The sequence below is a fragment of the Ochotona curzoniae genome, unplaced genomic scaffold (genome assembly GCF_017591425.1).
Source record: "Ochotona curzoniae isolate NIBS_2020 unplaced genomic scaffold, NIBS_Ocur_1.0 scaffold_4505, whole genome shotgun sequence".
NCBI lineage: Eukaryota > Metazoa > Chordata > Mammalia > Lagomorpha > Ochotonidae > Ochotona > Ochotona curzoniae.
The window spans coordinates 1009078-1034387 of NW_024467118.1; the positions used below are offsets into that span (position 1 = coordinate 1009078).

Sequence of the window (25310 nt, forward strand, 5' to 3'; positions counted from 1 at the left end):
TGGGGGTATTTATTTTATTTGTTATTTTTTGATTATTTGAACGGCACATTTACTGGTTTTTGCTGTGGTTCTTCAGAAGTGTTCTCAAGTGCTGCGTGGGAAGGTCTTGAAGAGTGGCTGATGCGGGCGGCACTGCTTCCCGGGGTGGCAGTTCCCCTCCCGAGGCCTTCTCTTCTAAGCCTGATTGCTTGGCCAAATGCTTCACTTCTGCCAGCGTCCGCTGAAGGCCAGGCGGCATAGCGTGGACCCGAGGTGTTGAAATCTGCTTGGCGAGAGTGAGCCGAGCTCCTTTATCCGGGCTGTGTTCAGGTTTAAAGGGAGATGGGCTTTCAGCCTAAACGTGGATCCCACATGGGGTGCTCACAAGCCATGTGGGGGCCTTGAGTTGGGGCCTAGGCTCTGCTTCTGCTCAGAGCTGCATGCCGGTGTGTGTGCAGGGATGCCGCAGGTCCCGGTGTGCGGTGTGCGGTGTGTGCCGGGGCACAGCAGGTCCCGGTGTGCCGTGTGCAGTGTGTGGTGTGTGTGCCGGGATGCTGCAGGTCCCGGTGTGCCGTGTGCGGTGTGTGTGCCGGGGCACAGCAGGCTCAGTTTTCTTGCTTTTCTTATTTCCTGACTTGTTACAAACGCTTCAGTTGCCAATCTAGAGAGCTAGAGGTGGAGGCAGCTGCTTTTATTTTGTATCAACTTTCTCAATTGACGTAATTCTTGGAACACAGAACTGAGCTAGCTCAGAGCCTCAGCACCCAGTTGGATGTGCAGGTTGTTTGTAGTCTGGAATGTCCCAGGGAGTGGGAGCTGACTGGGCTGTGGTCCTCACCAGCTCCCCAGAGGCTCCTCAGTGCCGTGTCCGAGGGATGGAGTGAGGCAGCTTTCCTTACGGATACTCTGGAATCCACAGAGCTAGAGCCAGGAGCTTCTTGAGGTCTGCCACGCGGGTGCAGGGTCCAAATCCTCCACTGCTTTCGCAGGCCACAGACAGGGAACTGGATGGGAAGTGGAGCTGCTGGGACACGAACCGGCGCCCATGTGGGATCTCAGTGCGTGCAAACTGAGGATTTAGTCTCCGACCCCTCGCGCCAGGCCCTTGAGTACACTTTCACAGGATTTCCAGATGGAAGAAGGAGCCTGTGGGAGATGAAGAACTGTAGTTCAAGAAAGTTGGGTTTTGGTGAAATTCAAAGAGATGTTTTACTGCTCTGCTGGCATTGGGACACACAAGTCTGAACCATCGGAGTTCGGGGCTGTGAGTGTAACTGTGACTATGCATTTGAGTTACCTGGAGAACCTAATTTTTTTTTCTTTTCATTTTATTTGAAGGAGTCAGAAGGATTGCCAGCTGACTTGCTCACTCCCCAAATGCCCATCACAGCAGGATGGTCAGGCTGAAGCCAGGAGCCAGGGACTCCACTGGAGTCTCCCCTGTATGGGGGGCAGAGTCTGGGTCCTCAGCCGCTGCGGCCTCACAGGCAGTGGGCTTGGAGGCCGAGCCAGGAGCCAGCAGCTCGCTGGGCCGTGTCCTGACTGCTGGCGGCTGGCCTCCACCCCGAGTTAGGGTTGTGGGCTGGGGTCTGGTCGGTCTTGTAGAGCTAGCCCGGAGACTCCTAGTGTGTGGCCAGGGTCAGGAGCTACAGGGAAGCTGGCGTTAGAGCTTTCATCTGCTGCTTTACTCTCCAAATGGCTGCAACAGCTTTCATAGTGCACACGCGTGGGCCTCACTGTGATGACTAGCACAGGGTCAGGCAGAAGCAGCCCCTCAGGGTCCGCAGTGCCCGGCAAGCTCGGGCAGCAGAGGGAGGACACAGGAGCAGCTGCAAAGCTAGGGGACAGCTACACTGGCCTTTCTCGCCAGTTCCTGTAGGAGGCCGTGCCACGTGCCCGCGGGTTGCTGGGGCCACAGGGTACAAGTCAGGGCGCCAGGGAGCCCAGCCCTGCTGGGCCAGGTGCTGTGCAGGAGCTGCAAGTGCAGCCTGCCCCTGGTGAACATGAAATACGGGAACCACTTCTGTTCTTCACCTTTGTGTAAGTTGCTAATTTGTCAAAGTTTAAATGAAGTCACTTGCTGCTTAAGGAAATATTTTCTCCCTCCACACTCCCCGACGGAGCCCATGTCCCTTCCCGGATGTGTGCGCGTGTACCTGGCCAACACCCTCACACCTGTCCCCTGCGTCACGATGCCCTTGCCTCACCCCTGCCGGGACCTGGGTCCCTCCCCCAGACGGCACTGTCCCCCGCAGGAAGTCCTGCCTCCTTGGGGTGGAAGGCTGGGGAGGGCCTGCCGCCTGGTGCAGCGCTGCCTCTGTGTCCTCTGGTTGGTGAGGACGGAGACAGATGCCGTGCCTTTATGTGCAAATATTTTCCCCATTTGGGCTTAACTTCATGATTGGGAGCCAGCCTTGTGGCCTAGTGAGTTAGCCAACACCTGCAGTGCTGCTATCTTGGAAGGACTGCTCCACTTCCCACCCAGCTCCCTGCTAATGTCCTGGGAAAGCAGTGGGAAGGCGGCCCCAGTCATTGGGACTTGTACCTGGGTGGGGGCGGGAAGAAACTCCTGGCTCTAGGCTTTGTATTACCCAACATCAGCCATTTGGAGAGTAAAGCAGCAGATGAAAAACCTCTCTCTCTCTCTGACTTTCAGATAAGTAAAATGCATCTTTTAGAAAATGTTCATGATTGTTTCAAATATCATTTGGAGTTTTTGAAGACTTCCGATCTTATTTGGCGGGACAGTGTTGTACCCTAGGTTAGCCTGCCACTTGCAGTGCCGGAATCTGTGCGAGCATCTGGGTCCAGTGCAGCTGCCTGCCCACGTGCCTGGCAAGCACCGGGACAGGTCTGCAGGACGCGCTGGGAGCCCGGAGCTGCTGGGCCGCTCACGCAGGGCCTATGGACTTCGGCCACTTCATCTGGGGGAACAGGATTGGAGTGGAGCAGTTGGGACTCGAACCAGTGCCCTTTTGGAAGGCCAGTGTTGCAAGCAGTCTCAGCTGATGCTGCTCTGGCACCGGCCACACAGAGAAACTATTAAATCCCCATCTCTGGGCACCCTGCTTGTTCAGGGAGCTTGTCTTTGCAAAATTTTAGCTAGCTGTCTTTTGTTTTTAACAAAAGATTTATTTATTTTTACTAGAAAGATTTACAGAGAGAAGGAGAGAGAGACAAAGATCTTTAATCCCCTGGTTCACTCCCCAAATGGCTGCAATGGCTGGAGCTGAGCCAATCTGAAGCCAGGAGCCAGAGGCCTCCAAGTCTGCCATGTGGATACATGTCCCTGGGCCGTCTTCTGCTGCTTCCCAGGCCACAGGCAGAGAGCTGGATGGGAAGTGGAGCAGCTGGGACATGAACTGGCACCCGTATGGGATGCCAACGCTAGCAAGTGGAGGATTAGCCAGGGTAGCCATTGAGCTGGGCCCCGTATTTTGCAATCTTAAAAAAAAAAAAAAAGCTTTCTGCCTAACCCTCAAAAGGAGAAGCTGGCACTGCCTTCAGAAGTTTGAGGAATAAAGGAGCTGGTGTTTCAGCTTTCATGTGACAGGATGTAGCCCATTTTCCTAGCACACTCGCTGCTGTGTTCTGCTTTAGTCGGTCTTGCTGACTCTCCCTTTGCCGTTTCTCCCCCACGGGAACCAGTTGCTTCACAACTAGCAACACTTAGTTGCTGGTCGTTGAATTTCGGCAGGAGGCAAAAAGGCCTGTGTATGGTTGTGGGGCTTCATCTTGCTCTCCGCCAGCCTGCCAGTTTTCTCATCCCTTCCCACCAAAAAGTGAGTAAAAACCAGCTCAAGCCCCTATCCTGGTCCAGTGAAAGTCAGGAAAAGTTTTGAATCTTAGCACAGCAAACTTTTGTATACTTTGTAACTTTAGCAAAAATGCAGTTGCAAAATAAAAGCGACATAGTAATGGAAGGGCAGGCAGTAAGAGTAAAATGAGGGGGCAGTACAGTGGCCAGGCGGCCACTCCAGTCGCCATGTGGGTGCCAGTTTATGTCCTGACTGCTCCCTGCTTGTGGCCTGGGAAAGCAACGGAGGATGCTCCAAGTTCTTGGGACACCGCACCTGCATGGGAGACCTGGAGAAAGTCTCTGGCTCCTGGCTTCAAATTGGCTCAGCTCCAGCAATTGTGGCCATTTGGGGAGTGAACCAATGGGCGGAAGAGCTTTCTCCATCTCTCTGTAAATATGCCTTTCCAATGAAAATAAATAAATCTTAAAAAATATGAGGCAGCAAAGTAGAGGAAGCATTTGACCTCATAGAGGATAAAGTTGTGTACTAGTTTTTTCCCCAGGCAGTTGTTGACAATGCATCAGTTTGGGAGCTACGGCCACACCACCCTGAAAGTGCCCAATCTCGTCTGATCTTGGAAGCTAAGCAGGGTTGGGCCTGGTTAGTACTTGGATGGGAGACAGTGTATCGGTGTGGCCAGCAGTGTCTCCAGGGGGCACAGGTTCCAGGAGTGACTAAGAAGCCAGCTTTGGTCTCCTGCAGATCCTGTTGGCACGCCTGGTTCAAAGCCTGGCTTCCAGTCCAGCATGGGAGGTGGCAGGTGATGATGGCCCGGGTCCTACCTCTCACATGGGGCCTGGACGGAGTGTTGAGTTCCTGGCTTGGGCCTGCCTTGACCATGGCTGTTTTGGGCATTTGGAGAGGGACACAATGTGTGGAAGGACGATGTCTTTCTCTTTGTTTCTGCATTTCAAATAAAGTGAAACTAAGAAAATGCTTGAAAAGTTACTGCTTCAGGATTCTTTCTCTGGAATCTTCATTGTGATGTGCTCGTGTGGCGCTTGCTGACTGCTGTTTGGGTATCAGCCCTCTGCAGGTGCAGGAGTTTAAGTAGAATTGTTTCCTTGGAAAAGTTTTATAAACATTGCAGCACACAGCATACTCCCATTCCTTTATGGAACAATGCTTAGTGACCCCTCTGATGTGCTGGGGGTGAGGGGCAGTGTCCCACAGAGGACCTGGGGGCGGCCAACTATGCAGGCCAGCTGTCCCCGCAGAGGGCCCGGGGTGCTGGCCCGCTGTCCCCGCAGAGGGCCCGGGGTGCTAGCCCGCTGTCCCCGCAGAGGGCCCGGGGTGCCGGCCCGCTGTCCCCTTGCTCAGGCTCTGAATGCCTGGGCTGCAGTGCAGGTGAACTTGGTCTTGGATTCTTGTTCTGAATCTGATGCTGCTCTACTGTTGGAACTCATTTAGCTCTCCAGCTTATACACAGAAATCTTGAGGGACAGTGGTCTGCTGCATGTGGGAGCATAGGCATGTACTTGTCAAATTCAGCCTTGGTCAGTCTCCTGGCCGCCTGACTGGGGGTGGGGCTGCCTGCCACGTCCTGGCCAGGATCCTGTGTTGAGCAGTCGGATCTGGGGCACAGGAATAGATGTGATCCGATCAGCTCAGAGCATTCAGTGGCTTTCTCTGTTGCAAGGTCCGAAGGAGGGTAGGCAGCCTGTCGCTGGCAGGGTGGGTGTTCTCAGCCTGACGCTGGCAGGAGTGGGTGTTCTCAGCCTGACGCTGGCAGGGTGGGTGTTCTCAGCCTGTCGCTGGCAGGGGTGGGTGTTCTCAGCCTGACGCTGGCAGGGTGGGTGTTCTCAGCCTGACGCTGGCAGGGTGGGTGTTCTCAGCCTGTCACTGGCAGGGTGGGTGTTCTCAGGCTGACGCTGACAGGGTGGGTGTTCTCAGCCTGTTGCTGGCAGGAGTGGGTGTTCTCAGGCTGACACTGGCAGGGTGGGTGTTCTCAGCCTGACGCTGGCAGGGGTGGGTGTTCTCAGCCTGATGCTGGCAGGGTGGGTGTTCTCAGCCTGTCACTGGCAGGGGTGGGTGTTCTCAGGCTGACGCTGGCAGGGCTGGGTGTTCTCAGCCCGATGCTGGCAGGGTGGGTGTGCTCAGGCTGACGCTGGCAGGGTTTGTGTTCTCAGCAGGCGCCTGGGCCTCTGTGCTTGTGCTCCCTGCTGCAGGGAGACACCACTGAACCTCAGGACCCTGAGACTGCCAGTGCTCCTGGGTCCCCTCTGACCGCTGTGGCCGGTGTGCGCTGCCCACCCTGCTCTCCCAGGCCCTCTACCTGCATGCTGCCAGCAGCAGCTTCTCCGCGTCTGTTAGAACCCTGCCATTCCTTCCAGCCAGGGCTACTGCTGGGTGAGTCCTGGTGACGGGTCTCAGATTCCCTTCCTCCAGGAGTTACAGTGCCACAGGGCAGGCCTTGCTGCCTGTGAAACTCCCACTGGGTCTCTGCGAGCCCACACACTGGTGTGGGGAAACCTTTAGTCATGATGGGGTCCTGTCTGACAGTGGCTGTGGACAAGGTGGGAATACAGAGTCCCACAAGCCAGGTGCCAGTGCAGAGCAGGGTCATGGGGTTGGATCTGAGGGTGCCAGTGTGATCTGAGTGGAGTGGACCTCTTGGTTGGGTGGCTGTGATTGGGTGCCAGGTGGTGTGCCTGCTGGGTCGTGTTCTGGGTGCCAGGCAGTGTGCCTGCTGGGTCCCAGGGCTGGGTCGTGTTCACACCTGTGCCCTTTGGTTCATCCCTTCCTGGTCCCTCAGAGACCTCAACCACCTATTTTTGAAAGTTTGTGAAAAGTGGAATTTAAAATTAAGACATTTATTCTGGTGCAAGAAATTTTTACGTCTACACATGGGTGGCTTTTTCACAATGCATGGAGGTGCGTAGGTATGTTTCCCATGAACTTATTAAAACATTTTTTTTAAGATTTTTTTTAAACTGTGGGGGAAATGTGCAATGTAAGATTTATTTTTATTGAAAAGGCATCTATACAGAGAAAAAGAAAGACAGAAAGGTCTTCCATCTGCTGGTACACTCCCCAAGTGTCTGCAATAGCTGGAGCTGAGCTGATCCGAAGCCAGGAGCCTCTCCCAGGTCTCCCACGCGGGTGCAGGTCCCAAGGCTGTGGCTTTCCCAGGCCATAGGCAGGGAGCTGGATGGAAGTGGGGCAGCTGGGACCAGTGCTCTAATGTGGGACTCCAGCCTCCGAGGCGGTGGTTTAACCCCTGTGCCACAGTGCTTGCCCCTCAATTTTTGCACCAAAATAAGCTTGTCTTTTAATTCTACTTCCCCGCAGCCTTTTGGGAGGGCCCTAGTATCTTTTTCTTTATTTTTAAAAGATTTATCCATCTATTTCAAAGGCAGAATTAGCGGTATCTTCCATTGTTTCGCTTACTCCCTGAACAGTTACAAAGCCAGCGCTTGGCTTGTCTGCATCGGCAGGGGCGTCCTCTGGACTTCGGGGTCAAAAGATCTTAGTTTCTTCACGTAAATGAACTTTTTCCCTTTGTTCGGAAGGGGAGCGAGCGAGGGAGGCGAGGAGTACATATACATCTTACATACAGTCTGATACATACTGCTTTCCTTCCCAGGTGGCTGCACAGCCTGGGCTGCCGCAGGCAGGGCCCAGGACTCCCATCTCAGTCCTTGCTGAGGACAGCAGGACCCGTGCATTTGAGCCTGTTAGTAGGAAAGTGGGAGGGAGCGGGACCGGGACTTGAACCCAGGTACAGCACTGCCATCCTGCAGGCGTGTTGGTGTCAGTGTGTGTGTGGACAGTTCTTCTCCAGATCCCCACCGGAAACACTGGAGACCGGATTTCTCCGGAAGTGATGATGTCGCTCCGTTTGGGCTTGTCAGGAGATGGCTCTCGGGGTGGTGACTGCGACAGCGTCAGAGCTGATGGCGCAGCTGGTCACCAACAGATGTCCACTGCTCCTGTGTGAGTCTGCCCGGTGGTGGGCTCGTGAAATGCTACCAGACATTGATTTGAAAACAGTCATTTTATTTGTTTTGATTCCGTAGAACCTAAAAGGAGACTGCCATGAATGGTGATACCCGGGCCGCGGTGGTGACCTCGCCACCCCCGACCACGGCCCCTCACAAGGAGAGGTACTTCGACAGAGTGGATGAGAACAATCCAGAATACCTGCGGGAGAGGAACATGGCGCCCGACCTGCGCCAGGACTTCAACATGATGGAGCAGAAGAAGCGAGTGTCCATGATCCTGCAGAGCCCTGTGAGTCGAGAAGCTTCTCTGCCGGCAGGTGTCGGGGCTGTGCGTGCTGGGGGGTCGCGCTGCCTGCCCCCTGCACTGCCCTGCCTCTCTGGCTGGGAACACTTTAGAAATGAAGGCTTCCTCTGATGCCTGCGGCCTGGTCCCCCAGCTGTGCCCAGCTGCAGTGCCCGTGCCATGCCAGCAGCACTGGCTTCACAGTTCCTTGGCTTCATGCTGGGCCCTCGAGCAGCTTTTTTGTTTGTTTAGATTTTTCTTCTTCTACATCCGTTCTCTTCCCCGAGCCGGTCGGGAGGCGCGGCGTGGCGGCTCTGTCCGCCTGTGTGACCTGATTGGCTCACGTGCCCTCGGGGAGCCGGGGTTCTGCAGGACAGAGGGCATGGAAAGGTCTTCACTCTAATAGATTTTGTTTCATTGTTACTTTAAAAATTTAATTTAATTTTTAAAGATTTATTTTTATTGAAAACTCAGATGTACAGAAAGGAGAGACAGAGAGGAAGATCTTCCATCTGCTGATACACTCCCCAAGTGGCCACAACAGCCAGAGCTGAGCTGATTTGAAGCCAGGAGCCTCTTCCAGGTCTCCCACACGGGTGCAGGGTTCCAAGGCTTTGGGCCGTCCTCCACTGCTTTCCCGGCCACAGGCAGGGAGCTGGATGGGAAGTGGGGCTGCCAGGATTAGAACCGGCGCCCATATGGGATCCCAGCACATACAAGGTGGACTTTAGCTGCTAGGCTACTGCACCGGGTCCTAAAAAGTAATTTAGATTTTGAAAGAATTGTTTGAAATAGTTCGAGGGAGATCTTGCATGTGCTGCTTCACTGCCCAGATGGTGGCAGTCACTAGGGCTGAACCAGGCCCGTACCAGGAGCCGGCATCTTCCAGGTTTCTTGCATTGGTAGCAGGGGCCCAATCACTTGGGCCGCCCACTGCTGCTTTTCCCAGGCCGTTGGCAGGAAGGTGGATCGGAAGTGAGCAGCCAAGATGTTAACCGGAACCCACAGAGAGCTTTACCCGCTATGCCTCAGTGCCACCCACTGTTTTTCATTACACATGGTAAAGTGCACCAGGTTAAGTGTGTGTGTCTGTGGATATACATACGTGTGCAGACACACTCAGCACTTTGGTAACCTCCCTTATCCAGTCTCAGAAGTTACAGACCATTAGAGAAGATAAAAATTTAGCACAAGCAGGCCAGTGCTGAGGCCCAGCAGGGTCCCCCCCAGGGTGTGTGAGCCCCAGCAGGGAGGCGTGGAGGCCCGAGGCTGGCTTAGGGTGCTGTGGTCGGAGAGGTGGACCTCCGCCAGGACTTGAGCATGGCGGAGCAGGAGAGGGCGTCCATGGTCCTGGGAGGCCCCCGGGGCCTGGAGGCGGAGACGGGCAGAGCTGTGTGAGTGTGGCCCGAAGAGAACGCCTTCCAGGTGGGAGTGTGGACGTTGGGCCAGACAGCGAGCCGTGCCTGAGGGAGCCTTTTGTTGCACAGCCGGAATCCCAGAGAGGAACAGGGTGACTGACTTGTGCTTCTGAGAGGGAGTGGGGCTTGGGGCCAGGCCCTGCTGCCATCAGGTGCACGTGTTGTCTGCAGCCAGAGAAGTGTGATTGTCCCAGAGTAGGGTGTGAGCGCGGGGCTGGGCTTCAGCTAGTGCCCTGCCTCAGTGCTGGTCAGGTTTGCATCCACAAAAGCTGCATGAGTAACCTTTTTGACTAACAATATGCCGAGCGCGTTGCCGCACCGCTGGCTTGTGTTTGGCTGCTCCTGTTGAGGGTGAGCCCGGCGTTCTGTTGGGTCTGGAGGCAGCTCCTGTTGAGGGCGTGCGGTTCACATTCCCAGTTGAGCGTGGAAACATCTGTGTGTGTGTCTCAGCTTGCATGGAAGCAGAAAACCTGGTTCCTGCGGTCATCACCCTGCACCTGCTTCCCTCCTCACCCCTGCCAGCCTTCTCACTGTGGGCCTGCTTCCGCTAGGCGTTCTGTGAAGAGCTGGAGTCCATGATACAAGAGCAGTTTAAGAAGGGGAAGAATCCTACGGGCCTGTTGGCTTTACAGCAGATTGCAGACTTCATGACCACGAACGTCCCCAACGTGTACCCAGCGGCGCCGCAAGGAGGGATGGCCGCCTTAAACATGAGTGAGTAGTCCGGGCAGGGCTGGTTCCTAGGCACAGCTGTGACGTGCAGTGGTCTGGGCAGGGCCGCTCCTGGGCACGGCTGTGACGTGCAGTGGTCTGGGCAGGGCCGCTCCTGGGCACGGCTGTGCCGCGCGGTGGTCCGGGCAGGGCTGCTCCTGGGCACGGCTGTGCTGCGCGGTGGTCCTGGAGATTCCTGCGTGCACCTGTGACGCGCTGGAGCATTGGAACATGGAGGTGTTTTCAGGCACGGGAGGGGACGGTTGTAAGCTTGAAACTGTTTTGTGTTTAGAGGGGTTTGTTTTTCATAAGCTGATGAACATCTGTTACTAAAAAAAGTATTTCGAAAGAGCTACACAGAGAGAGGGGAGACAGATTTTCCATTTATTGGTTCACTTCCCGGATGTTTGCAATGGCCAGTGCTGGGCCAGGCTGGAGCAAGGAGCCGGGGGCTTCCTCCTGGTCTCTCACGTGGGCACAGGGCCCAAAGCCTTGGCCATCCTCTGCTGCTTTTCCAGGCATATTAGCAAGGAACTGGGTTGGAGGTGGAACAGCTGAGACGCAAACCAGTGCAGTTGGGGCTGCTGGTGCTACAGGCAGTGGCTTAACCTGCTGTGTCACAGTGCCACCCCGTTTACCCAGACCCCCCACATGGGTCAGGACCCAAGCACTTGAGCCATCTTCTGTGTCTGTAACTTGCAAGCAGGGAGCCAGTGGGAAGTGGAGCAGCCAGGACTTGAACCAGCAGCCATTTGGGATACCAGCATTATATAGGAAGGCTTAACTTGCACCACAGTGCCAGCCCTGCAAATGTTTTTAAACAGCGAATTTAGCTTCCTAGGCACAGGGCTGCCTGTCGCTTTGTACTTTTAGAGCTGTGCTTCTCAAAGCATCCATCTGAGGGAAGGAATTCACTCGCGTGGCTCTCTGTGACCCCTTCTGATGCTTTTTTTTTTTTTTTTTAAGATTTATTTGTTTTTCTTGGAAAAGCGGATATACAGAGAGGAAGAGAGACAGAGAGGAAGATCTTCCATCCGATGATTCACTCCCCAAGCGGCCACAACGGGCAGAGCTGAGCCAATCCGAAGCCAGGAGCCAGGAACTCTTCCAGGTCTCCCACATGGGCGCAGGGTCCCAAGGCCTTGGGCCGTCCTCGACTGCTTTCCCAGGCCACAGGCAGGGAGCTGGATGGGCAGTGGGGCCGCCGGGATTAGAACCGGCGCCCATATGGGATCCTGGCTCGTGCAAGGCGAGGACTTTAGCCCCTGCACTATCGCCCCGCGGTGCTTTATTGTCCTGATGTGGTGACGGCGTCACAGCCGCTTCGCTTCTACCTCTCCTGTGGATAAGTCTGCCTAGAGGTTTATTTTATTTTTACAATACAATTTATGTAGACAATTTATTTATTTCTGAATTTGTTGTCTGAAAAGCCACTTTTATTTTGTAAAGATTTGTTTATTATCTGAAAGGCAAAGTTGCAGAGAATAAAGGAAAGACAGAGCTCTCTCATCTACTGAGTCCCTTGTCAAATGGCCGCCAAGCCACAGTCGGGCCAGTCCAAACTGGGACCTAGAAGCTTCTTCTGGGCCTCCCATGTGGGTGCAGGGCCCAGGACTTGGCCATTCCTGACTGCTTTCCCAGGTGCACTGGTAGGGAGCAGCTGGGACTTGAACCAGTGCCCATAGGAGATGCTGTGTCAGTGCTAGCCCGTAGATTTTGTGTTTATCAAAAAGCCTTTAAATAGTTCCTTTTTACTGTATATATATTTATTGCTGTACATTGTCTCCCAAATATGTTTTTACTGCATGCCATAGAGCTGGCGTTGAGTACAGTAATGTTGACACTGTGTGGGAGAACGTGATCTTTGTGAAATAGTTTTGACGTTTTAAGACTCAATTCCTGGGCTGATGTGGATGACAAACATCTCAGAACCCTTTTTACTCAAGAAGAAATGATTTTAAGATTGAATTGCAGTACCCTAGGGGTAAAAGTCCTCACCTTGAGTGTGCAGGGATCCTGTATGGGTGTGGGTTCGTGTCCTGGTGCCCCACTGCCCATCCAGCTCCCTGCCTGTGGCCTGGGGAAGCAGTCGAGGATGGCCCAAGGCCTTGGGACCTGCACCACATGGGAGACCCAGAAGCTCATGCTTCGGATCGACTCAGCTCCAGTTGCTTCAGCCACCTGGGGAGTGCACCAGCAGATGCAAGGTCTGTCTTTCCTTCCTATATCTGCCTTTCCAATAATAATAAAAAAAAAAAGTAAATCTTTATATTTGGAAGGCAGAGCAACAAAAAGGAGGAGGCAGAGAGAATGATAGAGAGCTGGTTTTTTCACAGGTTCCCAACCCAGAAGCCCACAGGAGCCAGGTCGGGGCCAGGCCATTTGTTTCCTCCTGGACTCTGGTCTCGGGCCCACGCTGGGTCCATCTGCTGCTTTCTCCCCAGGTGCTGTCACACGGAGCTTGACTGGGAGTTGAAAGCTGGGCTTGAACCCGCGTGGGTGGCATGCTGGATCTTTGCTTAGCAGGAAATATCACAGCCTTGAACTCTACTAGCAAAGAAGAAACATTTTCTAAAGGCCTTAGGATTAAAACAGAAGCTGGGACACTGGCTCAGGCACAGCCAGTTAACCCTTTGTTCTGTGGCACTGGCGTCCCATGTGAGCACTGTGAGTCAGCTGCTGCACTTCTGATCTGTCTCTGCTTATGTCCTGGGAAGGCAGTGGAGGATGGCTCAGGTCCTTGGGCCTCTGCACCCACGTGGGAGACCCAGATAAAGCTCCTGGCTTCTGGTTTCAGACCAGCTCAGCTCTAGCTGTGTGGCCATTTGGGGAGTGAACTAGCAGATGGAAGAGCTCTTTTCCTCTGTAACCCTGACTTTGTGGTGGATAAGCAAATCTTTAAAACGAAAAGTGGAGAGAGGGAGGGGGAGTGAGGGAGAGACGAAAGCAAGAAGCAAATGACCGACGTCAGTGCTGGTTTCAGGTCTTGGCATGGTGACCCCGGTGAATGACCTGAGAGGGTCGGATTCCATCGCATACGACAAAGGGGAGAAGCTGCTTCGCTGCAAGCTGGCCGCCTTCTACCGCCTGGCTGACCTCTTTGGGTGGTCCCAGCTCATCTACAACCACATCACCGTGAGTGGGAAGCGGGTGGTGACCAGGGCACCGAGCCTGCGTGGACGCAGCCCTCTGGGGACCCGCTGCAGTGGGCCACAGCCCGGAAGAGCCCCCTTGCGCTCTGCCATGTTCATTGCATGTTGCAGTTGTGTGAGGAGCCCAGCTCAGACAGCATCCCATCCATGCTCGTTCTGTGAACCACTTCTCAGCTCCATGAGCCTTTCTTTTCTTCTTCCTTTTTTTTCCCAAAGATTTATTTATTTATATTGGAAAGACATCAGACTTATGGAGAGAAGCAGAGAGAAAAAATTTCCATCCACTGGTTTTCTCCCAAATAGCCCCAACAACTGGAGCTGAACCAGTCCGAAGCCAGGCGCCAGGAGCCTCTTCCGGGTCTCCCACACGGGTGCAGGGTCCCGAGGCTTTGGGCCGTCCTCCATTGCTTTCCCAGGCCACGGCCGGGAGGCTGGATGGGAAGTGGGGCAGCGGGACATGATCTGACACCCTATGGGATTCTGGCAAGGTGAGCATTTAGCCAATTGAGAGCCATTGTGCTGGGCTCTAGGCCCTCTCGTGCGCTCTCTCTTTTTTCACTTTGTTGTACAGATCCTAGTAGCTGTGTCCTCTCTGTGTCAGATTGTGTGGCAGCTGAGCTGTGTCCGCCCTGTGAGCAGTGAGCAGCTCAGCCCTGCTTCTCCGTCTGGCTTGCTTGCCTCCAGTAGTTTGCCTTTTCTATGGCACTGCCTCGGAGGACCCGGGCCCTGCCAGCAGCCCCAGGCAGTCTGCCTCACACTCTCTCAGACCTAGGCCTCCTTTCTGTTTTCCAAGTACCTCACCCCATCGCCTCCCAAAAACCAGGGGAGCCCCCTGATGCCTGCAACCATGCTGAGCACGGCCCCTGTCCCAGCTCTGCCTGCAGCTGGCCGGGCTTCCTGACCTGCCTCTGAGTCCGTTGGCAGGCACTGTTTTCTCCTTCAGTCTCGTGTGGAGTAGCTTCTCTCCTTAAACTGCTTGCTTCCTTTGATTTTTAAACTTGTTTCATTATTTTCCATTTAATTTCTTTTATTTGATATTGAAATTACTGATCTGGTGCCGCCTGCTGTAACATGTACACCTCACCTGGGTGTTTTAAGGTTAAGCTGCCATCTGGACGGGCTGCGCCCTATATCGCAGTGTCTGGTTTGGGTCCCAGCTCCTCCGTACATCCCCCAGCACCCTGCTCATGCTTCCGGAAGGCAGAGGATCATGCCAGAGGACCTAGGTCTCTGCCACCTACGTGGGAGACCCAGAGGAAGCTCCTGGCTCCTGGGTGCAGCCTGACCGAGCTGTAACTGTGGCAGGTTCTTGGGGAAAGCAGCAGAGGGAGCATCTGTCCTGCTCAGCCTTCCGCCTTTCATCAAGGACAGAGTTGGCAGGCCGGCCAGTACTGCGTGAGGCGTCCAGTGCTAATAAGTACTTGGCTGGCCTTTCCGTGTGTGAACTCAACGACCAGCAGGACTTCCTCAGAGCCCGTGTGGACGTGGGGGTCCCCGTGGGCACGGGGCTTCATGGAGGGTGTGGGGTTCCCCGTGGGCACAGGCTTCATTGAGGGTGTGGGGGTCCCCGTGGGCACGGGGCTTTGGGCACTTGTTCCTGGTTCCTACTATAGATAAGTTGTTCTTTTTCTAGTCTCCTTGTCACTGCTAAAGTGAGTTTTTTTTAATATATATTTTTATTTTGAATTCTGAATTATGTGGTACAATTTCATATTGGCTGGGATTCCCCCCCAAAACTCCCATCCCTGGCAGATTTTCTCCATTTTACTAAAATAGTGTAGTTGTTCATAAGGAATCGTAATTCCATCAGTCTCTTATTCACATGTCCCCGACACTGTTGGTACAGACTGTGTCAGGCAGTGCAGCATCCCACTGTCTACACTTGTCCGACCATTTCATTGGGAATCCATTCTTCGTCTGAAAGCAGGGATGCATGTTCCGTTATTCCCTAAAATGAAAGTTTTTTAAGGTGAGGAATCTGCATAGTTTCTCTTTGATCTATTTTCATGTACTTGAAGGAGCGAAAGCAACATCTTCACTTGTTGGCTTACTTCCCAAATGCTCACAACAGCCAGGGCTGCCAGGTTGGGTTCCCCACACGCGGGCCGTCACTGCCTGCCACCAGCACATGAGTGGAGAGCTGGTGGGAAGCAGCTGAGCGGGTCTTGAAGCGGCAGCTTCACCTGCTTGCTGTACCCCAGCTCAGTGAGCGTTTCAGAGTGAGCCTGAGGCTTGAAACCCCACGCATCCATTCTGCGCATTGCTTGCTCGTGTGCCAATCTGCTGGCGGGTCAGTGCCGTGGCGACTCTGTGGCTCTGGGACTGAGCCTGGCACGTGGCAGCTTGTCTCAGGAGAATGAGGAAGTGACCTCTCCAGCTGACCTGCATGTCTTAGAGGATGGTGAGCGGGAACCCACCGGGGCCTTTCCGTGCTGGGTCATCGGGCCCTGCCAGGGCTGCCCTTGCCCTTGCACTGGACTTGGTGTTCTGGTGTGACTTGATGCCCAAAGAGTTAGAGTAGAAGAAGGAGTACCTGGCACAGTCTTTGTGGGTGTGAAGAAGCTGTTGATTGGGATCCTGCTGCAATGCCGTAGAAACCCACTTGAGTTGCTTAAAAGGCTCTTTCTTCCTTTAAATTGGCAGAATTCAAATGCTGGGCGTTCACACGTCATACGTGAACACCTCATTCCAAGTTAGCTCGTGAAACAGAGCTGTGTTTGCCTGTCGGTGACAGAGCTGGTGCCTTGAGTTTGCTGTGTGTGTGTGTGTGTTTGCCTGTCGGGTGAGAAAGCTGCTGCAAGGCTGTAAGGTCCTTCTGTCCCTCCCGGGGGAAGGTCGTGAGGATTTGAGAACACTGGCCGATGTGAGAGGATTGGAGCTGATCCGGTTAGATCTTGTTTGTGAGTGTAGTGACAGGCCAGGCGATCAGGGAGCTGGCTGTCCTGCCTCGGTGGGCCCTGGCTGATGCCTGCACCTTTCCATCCCGGTGTGGGTGGCCGCCTAGAGGGCGTGGCAGGGGCTTGGTGCTGCTACATTGCAGTGCTTTGCGCTGGAGACAGGGGACCTTTGGTGGAGGGGTGTGTGTGTGTGTGCGCTTTTAAAATAAGATTTTATTTATTTATTATTTGAACAGCAGGCTTAAGAGAGACTGTCTTTCATCAAAATGGCTGCAATGAACAGGGCTGGTCCAGATGGAAGCTTCTTTCAGGTCTCTCAAGTGGGCATGGAGGCCAAACACTTGGATGACCCCCCACTGCTTCCCCAGGGGATCAAACAGAGCAGCAGGGCACAAACCGGTACCCGTACGGGAGGCCAGCATCGCAGGGGCAGCGTAATCCACTCCACCACAGTGCCGGCCGGGAGCCTGGGTCTCGATGTCTCCAGGAAACTGTGTTGGGGTGCATGGTTACCACCAGCACGTGAAGGCTTGCTACCCAAAGCCTCATCCCTCCTGCCTCAAGAAGGGTGGTGGCTGGGCGCATGGCCAGAGGGCCGTGCTCTGTCCCCACTGGGCGCTCTCCATCCACTCAGACTGAGCACTGCGCTATTCCTAGCTCTTCTTGTTGAATGTGCTCACCTACTAAGCTCATGGTTTAGACAAACACTGCACTGTGCAGATGTGTGAATTACGACAACTTAAATAATGACTTTTTTAGAAGATTTATTTTTTATTGGAAAGTCAGATATACAGAGAGGAGGAAAGACAGAAAGATCTTCCATCCTCTGGTTCACTCCCCACGTGGCTGCAATGGCCGGAGCTCGACCAGCCCAAAGCCAGGAGCTTCTTTTGGGGTTTCCACATGGGTGCAGGGGCCCAAGCAGTTTGCCGTCCTCTTCTGCTTCTCCAGGCATATCAGCTGGGGGCTGGATTGGAATTGGAGCAGCTGGTACTTGAACCAGTGTTCATAAGGGTTGCTGGAGCCTCAGGCAGAGACTTAACATACTATGCAACAGCACTATCCACAGAGTGGAAAATGTGTAACTGAATGATTCAGCAACTTGAAAGAATGTTGTCAGCTGTGAAGAGTCATTATACAGACGCTGTGAAAACATGAGGAGCTGAAGGTGACAGACACGAGCACCTTTGGAATAGCTGTGTGACGTCTGTGTGGACGGAGGGCGGGTAGTGCCATGGCATGGGGCCATGCCGCGGACTCGGCATGGCGTATGCAAGAGCTCAATGCTCGCAAGGCACAGCCAGCCAGCCAGCCAGGGACTCCTGTTCACAGGGCACAGCCAGCCAGGGACTCCTGCTCGCAGGGCACAGCGGGCCAGCGGGCAGGGGCTCTCCTGCCACATGTTGCTCTGCATGACAAGACAGAGCAGGGCAGATCCCCTGGGCTTCTTGCCTGTTAGGATTACGTGTGGGTGAACCAGCAGATGGAAGTTCTGTCTATGTCTCTCCTGATGTCGCTGTTGCTCTACCTTTCAAATAAATAAATAAATCTTAAAAAAAACAATTGAGGGGTTGGTGTGGTGGATCTTCAGCCTGCCAATGCTGGCATCTCACGTGGCTGCTATTTCCAGTCCCACCTGCCCCGCTTCCGATCCAGCTCCCTGCTGATGCTCCTGGGAGAGCAGTGGAGGATGGTTCAGGTGTTTCGGCCCCTGCACCCATGTGGGATACCCAGAAGAAGCTTCTGGCTCCTTGCTTCAGATTGGCTCAGCTCAGGCTGTTATGGCCACTTGCGTGGTAGACCAGTGGAGAATCTTACTCTGTCTCTGCTTCTCTCTAAATCTGTTTTTCAAGGAGCTGGCACAATAGTTCAGCTGGTTAATCTTTTTAAGAAATCTGCCTTTCAAATAAAAGCAAATCTTTAGACAAACACAGACAAACAGCAGTGGCAGCTAAAAAGCATGTCTGTTGCCGTAGGAATAGACTGGCCAGGCACAGGCATCCGGGCCGGCGGTGAGGAGAGGGCCCTGAGGAGAGGCCACAGCAGTACTGAGACAAGGGCTCCCTGCCGCGTGATTCAGGTGTTTGGGCCCCTGCACCCATGTGGTACCCACGGGGCCCCACTCTGGGCGCTGTGTGTGCTGAGGAATGAGTGTCGAGCAAGCTGGTGCGCAGCACAGTGCTCTGCTGCGGTGTGCCAGCCATGGCTGCAGCAGCGTTGGGGCGCTGGTGCCTCTTAGCTGTGTGATGGGCACACTTCTGATCTATCGTTATGTTTAGGTAGTCATAGCCTTCTAAATACTCTTTAAATAAGCCAAAAAAGCCCTGACTTTTATTCCATTCCAATCAATAAATCAGAAGTTGTTGACCTTGTTTTATTTGTGGGCAGGGGTGGGGATTACACAATTGCCTAGTTTTTGCTGTAAGTGAAGTGAGATCCAGATGCTTTTGCAAATGGAAACAGCAGGAGTGGTTCCTTCACTGCCGGGAGGCTGTTGGCAGGAGGTGGGGCCACAGCGTGCTTTGGGAGCACTGGAGGCAGAGAAGTGGCTCCCAGCATTGGCAGGGCGCTTGATGTGGCAGTGGAGTGCTGCAGTGAGAGGTGCAGGGCTGCCCTGGCTGGGACGGAGGCCGGGTCCTCACAGTCAGGCTCAGGGGAGCCAGTTCTTGGCAGAGCAGGGACTGGAACTTGAGCCTGGTTTTTTTTGAAGAATTATTTATTTTTATTGCAAGATCAGATATTCAGAGAGGAGGAGAGACATAGAGGAAAATCTTCTGTTCGTTGATTCATTCCCCAAGTGGCCACAGCGGCTGGAGATATGCTGATCCGAAGCCAGGAGCCTCCTCCGAGTCTCTCACATGGGTGCAGGGTCCCAAGGCTTTGGGGTGTCCTTAACAGCTTTCTCAGGCCACAAGCAGGGAGCTGGATGGGAAGCGGGACTACTGGGACACAAACCGGTGCCCTTATTGATCCTGGTGCGTATAAAGCGAGGACTATAGCCACCAGGCTACCTGCTGGACCTAAAACTCAAGCCTCAACTGGCTGTGGGTCTTGTGATAGCATGGTGAGAGAATCACGTGTCATGAGCATTGGCGTGACCTCAGGGGAGAGAGTGTGATCTCAAAGGCTTGAGAATCACACTGTGCTGAGGGTGGGTGGAGCTTGTCTGGTGCTGTGTGCTAGGCATGTGTTGCGTGCTGTGAGTTTTCGGCAGTGTGCTCTGTGTGCTGTGTGATCTGTGCTGTGTGATCTGTGCTGTGTGATCTGTGTGATCTGTGCTCTGTGATCTGTGTGATCTGTGCTCTGTGATCTGTGTGCTGTGTGATCTGTGTGATCTGTGATCTGTGCTGTGTGCTGTGTGATCTGTGATCTGTGCTCTGTGCTCTGTGATCTGTGCTGTGTGATCTGTGTGATCTGTGCTGTGTGATCTGTGCTGTGTGATCTGTGATCTGTGCTGTGTGATCTGTGTGATCTGTGCTGTGTGATCTGTGTGATCTGTGCTGTGTGATCTGTGTGATCTGTGTGATCTGTGCTGTGTGATCTGTGTGATCAGTGCTGTGTGATCTGTGATCTGTGTGCTCTGTGTGCTGTGTGATCTGTGTGATCTGTGATCTGTGCTGTGTGCTGTGTGATCTGTGATCTGTGCTGTGTGATCTGTGTGCTGTGTGATCTGTGTGATCTGTGATCTGTGCTGTGTGCTCTGTGATCTGTGATCTGTGTGATCAGTGCTGTGTGATCTGTGATCTGTGTGCTCTGTGTGCTGTGTGATCTGTGTGTTCAGCAGTGCATTAGAAGGAACACTGGGAGGCACAGGACGACATATGTCTGGCAAGGACTTGCTGATGATTTGCTCTGCGCAGGCGGCCCGTGTGTTTACCCCAGCACCATGGTGCCTGTGACACCTCAGCTCTCTGTAAATACTTGCCCGGCGCTGCAACTGCCCGGGCAGGCCTGGGTGTGTTTCTGTGTGGCCCACGGGGGAGCTCCCTGCTTTAGGTGAGAAGTCGGGCCGTGTCCATCAAGTGCTGTCCAGTGAACATTAAGTCCCCCTCCCTGCCCCGGCCAGGACCCCCGTTCTCATCTCAGGCAGTCTTGTCTGTCTGACCCAGCTCACTGTGAAGCAAAGCCGTCTTTCTGCGGGCAGCACTGTTTTTCCGTGTGGCCCTCTTGTTCAGAGTGCACCAGATCTGCAGAGAGTGGCCTTGGCCCAGGGTCGGGCAGAGCCTGTCTTGGGCGGCATTGTGCTGTCCGTCATTGTGTAGGGTCAGGGAGGTGGTGGGGTCACTGACTTCAGGGCCTAAGGGTTGGTCTTGGTGCTGTGCTCCGACGAGTGGCACCTTGGTGCCTGAGCTGCTGCGAATCGGGGGTCACTGGCAGAGGCTGCGGGGTCATCCACACACAGACCATGGTGGTGTGTCTGAGATGCTGCCTTGGTGTTTGACAGGTTGCTACACGGTGTTGTTCAGAAGCTCTTGGGTCTCCTGGCGCTGTGCAGTCCCAGTGCTGGAGGGACCCCAGTACTTCCCACAGCCCCCGGGCCAGGCAGGAGCGCCCCCCCAACTCAGCTGACACCCCCAGCACTCCCCACACCCCCCGGGCCCGGCAGGAGGCCCCCCCACGGGCTCCGCTGCCGCCCCAGCACCCCCCACGTCCGTGCAGGATGGTGATATCAGGGTGTGTGCCAGCTCTGCCTTTGTCCCCACAGACGAGAGTGAGCTCTGAGCAGGAGCACTTCCTCATCGTGCCTTTTGGACTGCTTTACAGCGAGGTGACAGCGTCCAGCTTGGTAAGACAGCCTGTCCTTGGCCTCTGTGTCACTTCTGGGTCTGTTTGAGAAGCTGTACTTTGCGCTTGCTGTCTGGGGTGCTTTGCATCCTGACCTTGTTTTTTATTTTCAGGTCAAGGTCAATCTCCAAGGTGACATTGTGGACCGTGGAAGCACTAACCTAGGCGTGAACCAGGCCGGCTTCACACTGCACTCGGCGATTTACGCTGCACGGCCGGACGTGAAGTGCATTGTGCATACCCACACGCCCGCGGGCGCCGCGGTGAGTACGTGCTGCCTGCAGCGTGTGCTGGGCGCAGGCGGTCAGCATCCCTCGTGTCCTCCCGGCACCGTGACACTCTTAGGAGATGTTTCTTTTCCTCTGGAAGGATCTGTTTGAATTTCTGTGCCAAATGTAAAGCTGGATCAGGTGTGTCTGGTGTGAGGTGGGGGACATGCCAGAGTGACAGCTGTGGCAGTGCCTACTTGTTGGAGAAGCGGGGCTGGGGCGGTGGCTCAGAGAAGGGCCATTAGGATGTGAAGGACGTGTGTGCTGGCCTGAAGAATGGACATTGAGGCCCGGACACCAAGCTGCCCCTAGGTGAGGTGTCTGGGGCCAGGGTTGTGGTACCGTGTTTCAGGCTGCTGCCTGCATGCCAGGATCCCAGGTGAACACTGGTTTGAGTTCACATCCTGCTTCCTGCTAATGTGCCTGGGAAGGCTTGGGCCAACGACCCAGAACAAGACCTGGAACGGGTGCCAGCCTTACATGGCAGTGTCTCTCTCTGTCTTTTCAATGAATAAAATAAAATTTTTAAGAAATGTAGAATGGAAGGTGAAGTCACAGGATAAGGATCTGTAGCTGCATCCCCACCCCTGCCCTGCTCTGCTCCCCTCACTGTGTGTCCCCACCCCTGCCCTGCCCTGCTCCTCTCACTGTACGTCCCCACCCCTGCCCTGCCCTGCTCCTCTCACTGTACGTCCCCACCCCTGCCCTGCTCTGCTCCTCTCACTGTGTGTCCCCACTCCTGCCCTGCTCCTCTCACTCTGCGTCCCCACCCCTGCCCTGCTCCTCCTACGGTGCATCCCCACCCTGCTCCTGCTCGTCCCACTGTGCGTCCCCACCCTGCTCCTGGCTGTCTAACTTTGTACAAGATTCCTGATCTCAGTCAGTTGTATTTGCTAGGTAATTCAACTAGTGGGGTAAAAGCCTGACGCTGTGTGCTATTCCAACTGTCCGTAAGCATGGCTGGCCGTTTGCTCCAACCCAGTTCCCTGAGTCCCCCATGTGGGTGGACATCGTGTGCTGCCTCCCAGGTGCCACATCTGGGCACGGGAACAGAAGTGGAGTAGCTAGGACTTGACCTTGGGTGTGCCGCAATGCCTGGCACAGAATACAGAGGCTGGCACTTTGGGAAGAATCACACGAATGAAAGTTCTCTCTGTGGAATTATGCTTCTAGCTATTATGTATTCTGTGGCCTGCTGGTCTGAGGTCATGTTGCTGCCTTCTGGAGAAGACTCAGAGCTGGCGTGTTTGGAGGCGAACACCTGCTTAGACTCCCCTTTCCTTAACTCATCGCAGAGGAGAGAACGTGTTGGTTTCCTCCTGGCCCCACCTGAGTTGTGCTCAGCAGCCTCCAGACAGACGGCTGTGCGCTCCGGCAGCATGCCTTGAGTCCAAGTGGACATGGCAGACACCCAGACCCGTGGGTGTTTTCTGAGGTCCCAGCGGTTCTGTGCTCGCTGTGCTTCCTCTGTGTGGCGTGGGAGTGCAGTCCCCGTAGGAGGCCTGGCAGCCCTCCCCGCCACACGGGGCCCTCACCGCGGCTGCTCGCTCCGCTCCGTAGGTGTCTGCCATGAAGTGCGGCCTCTTGCCCATCTCCCCGGAGGCACTTTCCCTTGGCGAAGTGGCTTACCACGACTACCATGGCATCCTGGTGGATGAGGAGGAGAAGGTCTTGATTCAGAAGAACCTGGGGCCCAGGAGCAAGGTCAGTGCGTGTCTGTGCTGGTGTGTGGGGGGCAGTGGGGAGGGCTGGCCCCTCGCCGGGCTCCCCAGAGCCCCCTCGTCTTCCCTTCAGGTTCTCATTCTCCGCAACCATGGGCTCGTGTCTGTGGGAGAGAGCGTGGAGGAGGCCTTCTACTACATCCACAACCTTGTGGTGGCCTGTGAAATCCAGGTAAGTGCTGGCCCCGCCCGGGCCTGGCAGGGCCGAGTCCTTGGGCAGTCCCTGCCAGAGGAGCACATGGGAGTGAAGGCTGCCCAGGACCGATGCCGCTGCTTGGCTTGAGCTGATGAAGAGGCCTGGGCTCTCCGTCTCTGACTTGGGCCCGTTGGGGAGTGCTGGTGTGTGTCAGACCTAGTAGCAGGTGCTCTGTGTGGCCCTCCCGGCAGAAGGCTATGGCAGGGAGAGCTGCCCTCAGGGTCTCAGTTGGAAAAGTTTGCCAGTTGCCCGCTCCACCCTAGGGTCATGCTGTCTGACTGGGCCTCTGGTGCCAGTGAAGGCCCAGGTCCCCTCTGCCCCAGAGTCATGCTGTCTGACCGGCTGAGCAGGCCTCTGGTGCCGGCGAGGGCCCAGGTCCCCTGGACAGGGCTGAAGGTGCTTCCCTTCTCCCCACCATGAATGTCGGTGCCTCGCCAGGTTAAAGGAGACCTCCAAAAGTAGACTGGTGATGGGCTGTTTCCTCTTGCACAGGCCCTGAACCACAGCCACCCACAGCTGCCCACAGCTACCCATAGCCGCCCACAGCTGCTCACAGCTACCTACAGCCACCCTTAGCCACCCTTAGCCACCCTTAGCCACCCTCAGCCGCCCACAGATACCCTCAGCTTCCCACAGCCTCCCTCAGCTGCCCACAGAGACCCTCAGCTGCCCAGAGACCCTTAGCCACCCTCAGCCGCCCACAGCCACCCACAGATACCCTCAGCTGCTCACAGCCACCCTCAGCCGCCTAGGCCTCTCCCCTCTGGGCTCAGGGTTAAGGCAGGGCTCAGCTCATGCTTTCGCTTCCTGTGTTTAAGGTTCGGACTCTGGCCAGCACAGGAGGACCGGACAACTTAGTCCTGCTGGACCCTGGGAAGTACAAAGCCAAGTCCCGTTCTCCAGGGCCCCCTGCGGGGGAAGGCCCTGCACCGGCTCCTCAGTGGCAGATGGGCGAGCAGGAGTTTGAGGCCCTCATGCGGATGCTGGACAACCTGGTAAGGGAGGAGGGGCTGCTTGGTGGCGAGAGCTAAAAGGTCACACCCAGGGGCTGGGTCTGTGAGCAGCACTGGTGTCTCAGCTCTAAGACAGTCCTGGGCTGGGGACAGGAGTCAACCTACCTCTGTCGCTCCAGCTCAGTTGGGTGTTTGCGGCCTGCATACCGTGTTCTGTGGGAACTGACCACCCTCCCCCTGCCTCACGCCGCTTCCTGCAGGAGCTGTGGCACAACATGGTTCGGTTAATGCCTGCTCCCCTGAGAGCAGGTTTCTGTGAGGACACGGAGCAAAGCCACGGGGTACCTTCGCTTGCTCCTGTGCTCCTCGGGGGCGCTGGGCTGTGAAGGGGCCACAGGGAAGACCCCGACCCTAACCCAGTGCACGGTGGCCTTTCCGCAGCTGGCCCTGAAAAGCCCTTCCACGCTCAGCTTTCGGTTGTTTACTGGGTTCGGGTTCAGGTTCGGGTGAGGATTGATAGTGCTGATAGCTTGGCGGACACCTATGGCTGTGCTGTGTGTGCTTCTTGTAGCTTAGTGACATTTGTTTTTTCCTGGTTTCTGTGGGTCAGGAGTCCAGCATAGCTACCCTCAGCCCCACTCTCAGAGGCTTCCACCAGAGTTCGGCCAGGCCTGGCTCCTCCCCAGCAGGCTTGGCTGAGGCCAGTGCTGTGGCTCAGCCGGCAAAGTGGCCGCCTTCAGTGCCAGCATCCAGCATGGGGCTCGGCTGGTATCCCTCCTGACTGCTGCCTGCTAATGGCCTGGGAAAAGCAAGGAAAGAGAGCTCAAGTGCTCGGGGCCTGTTGCCCACGTGGGACACCTGGAGGAAGGTGCTGGCTCCTGCCTTCAGCCTGGCCCAGCCGTGGCGGGGGTGACCCTTTGGGGAGTGAACAAGTGGATGGAAGCGCTCTCTTTCAAATAGATGTTTTTGACAACTTTTTTGACACTTAAAAAAGGTCTGTTTATTATTTTAAAGTCAGAGTTACAGAGAGAAAGAGGAGGGAAAGGCAGAGAGCTCTTCTATCTGCTGGGTTCCCTCTCCAAATGGCTGCAGTGGCTGGAGCTGAGCTGCTCTGAAGCCAGGAGCTTCCTTCATGTCTCCTACTTGAGTGCAGGGGTCCAAGATCTTGGGCCATGCTTCACTGCTTTCCTAGGCTGTTACAT

General features: G+C 55.1%; 1 protein-coding gene across 3 annotated transcripts in view; it reads left to right on the forward strand.

Annotated features, from left to right (window-relative positions):
• ADD1 (adducin 1) overlaps nt 1–25310 on the forward strand; it is a 53317-nt gene that overhangs the window by 15073 nt on the left and 12934 nt on the right. Inside the window, exons 2-12 of one of the 3 annotated variants that reach the window (XM_040966137.1) lie at nt 5948–6128; nt 7181–7261; nt 7366–7713; nt 7799–8012; nt 9976–10138; nt 13119–13270; nt 20890–20970; nt 21083–21232; nt 22799–22942; nt 23033–23131; nt 23974–24150. In XM_040966137.1, coding sequence (XP_040822071.1) covers nt 7818–8012; nt 9976–10138; nt 13119–13270; nt 20890–20970; nt 21083–21232; nt 22799–22942; nt 23033–23131; nt 23974–24150 — 1161 coding nt within the window. In that variant the 5' untranslated portion in view covers nt 5948–6128; nt 7181–7261; nt 7366–7713; nt 7799–7817. The other 2 variants (XM_040966136.1, XM_040966138.1) reach the window with 2 other exon arrangements.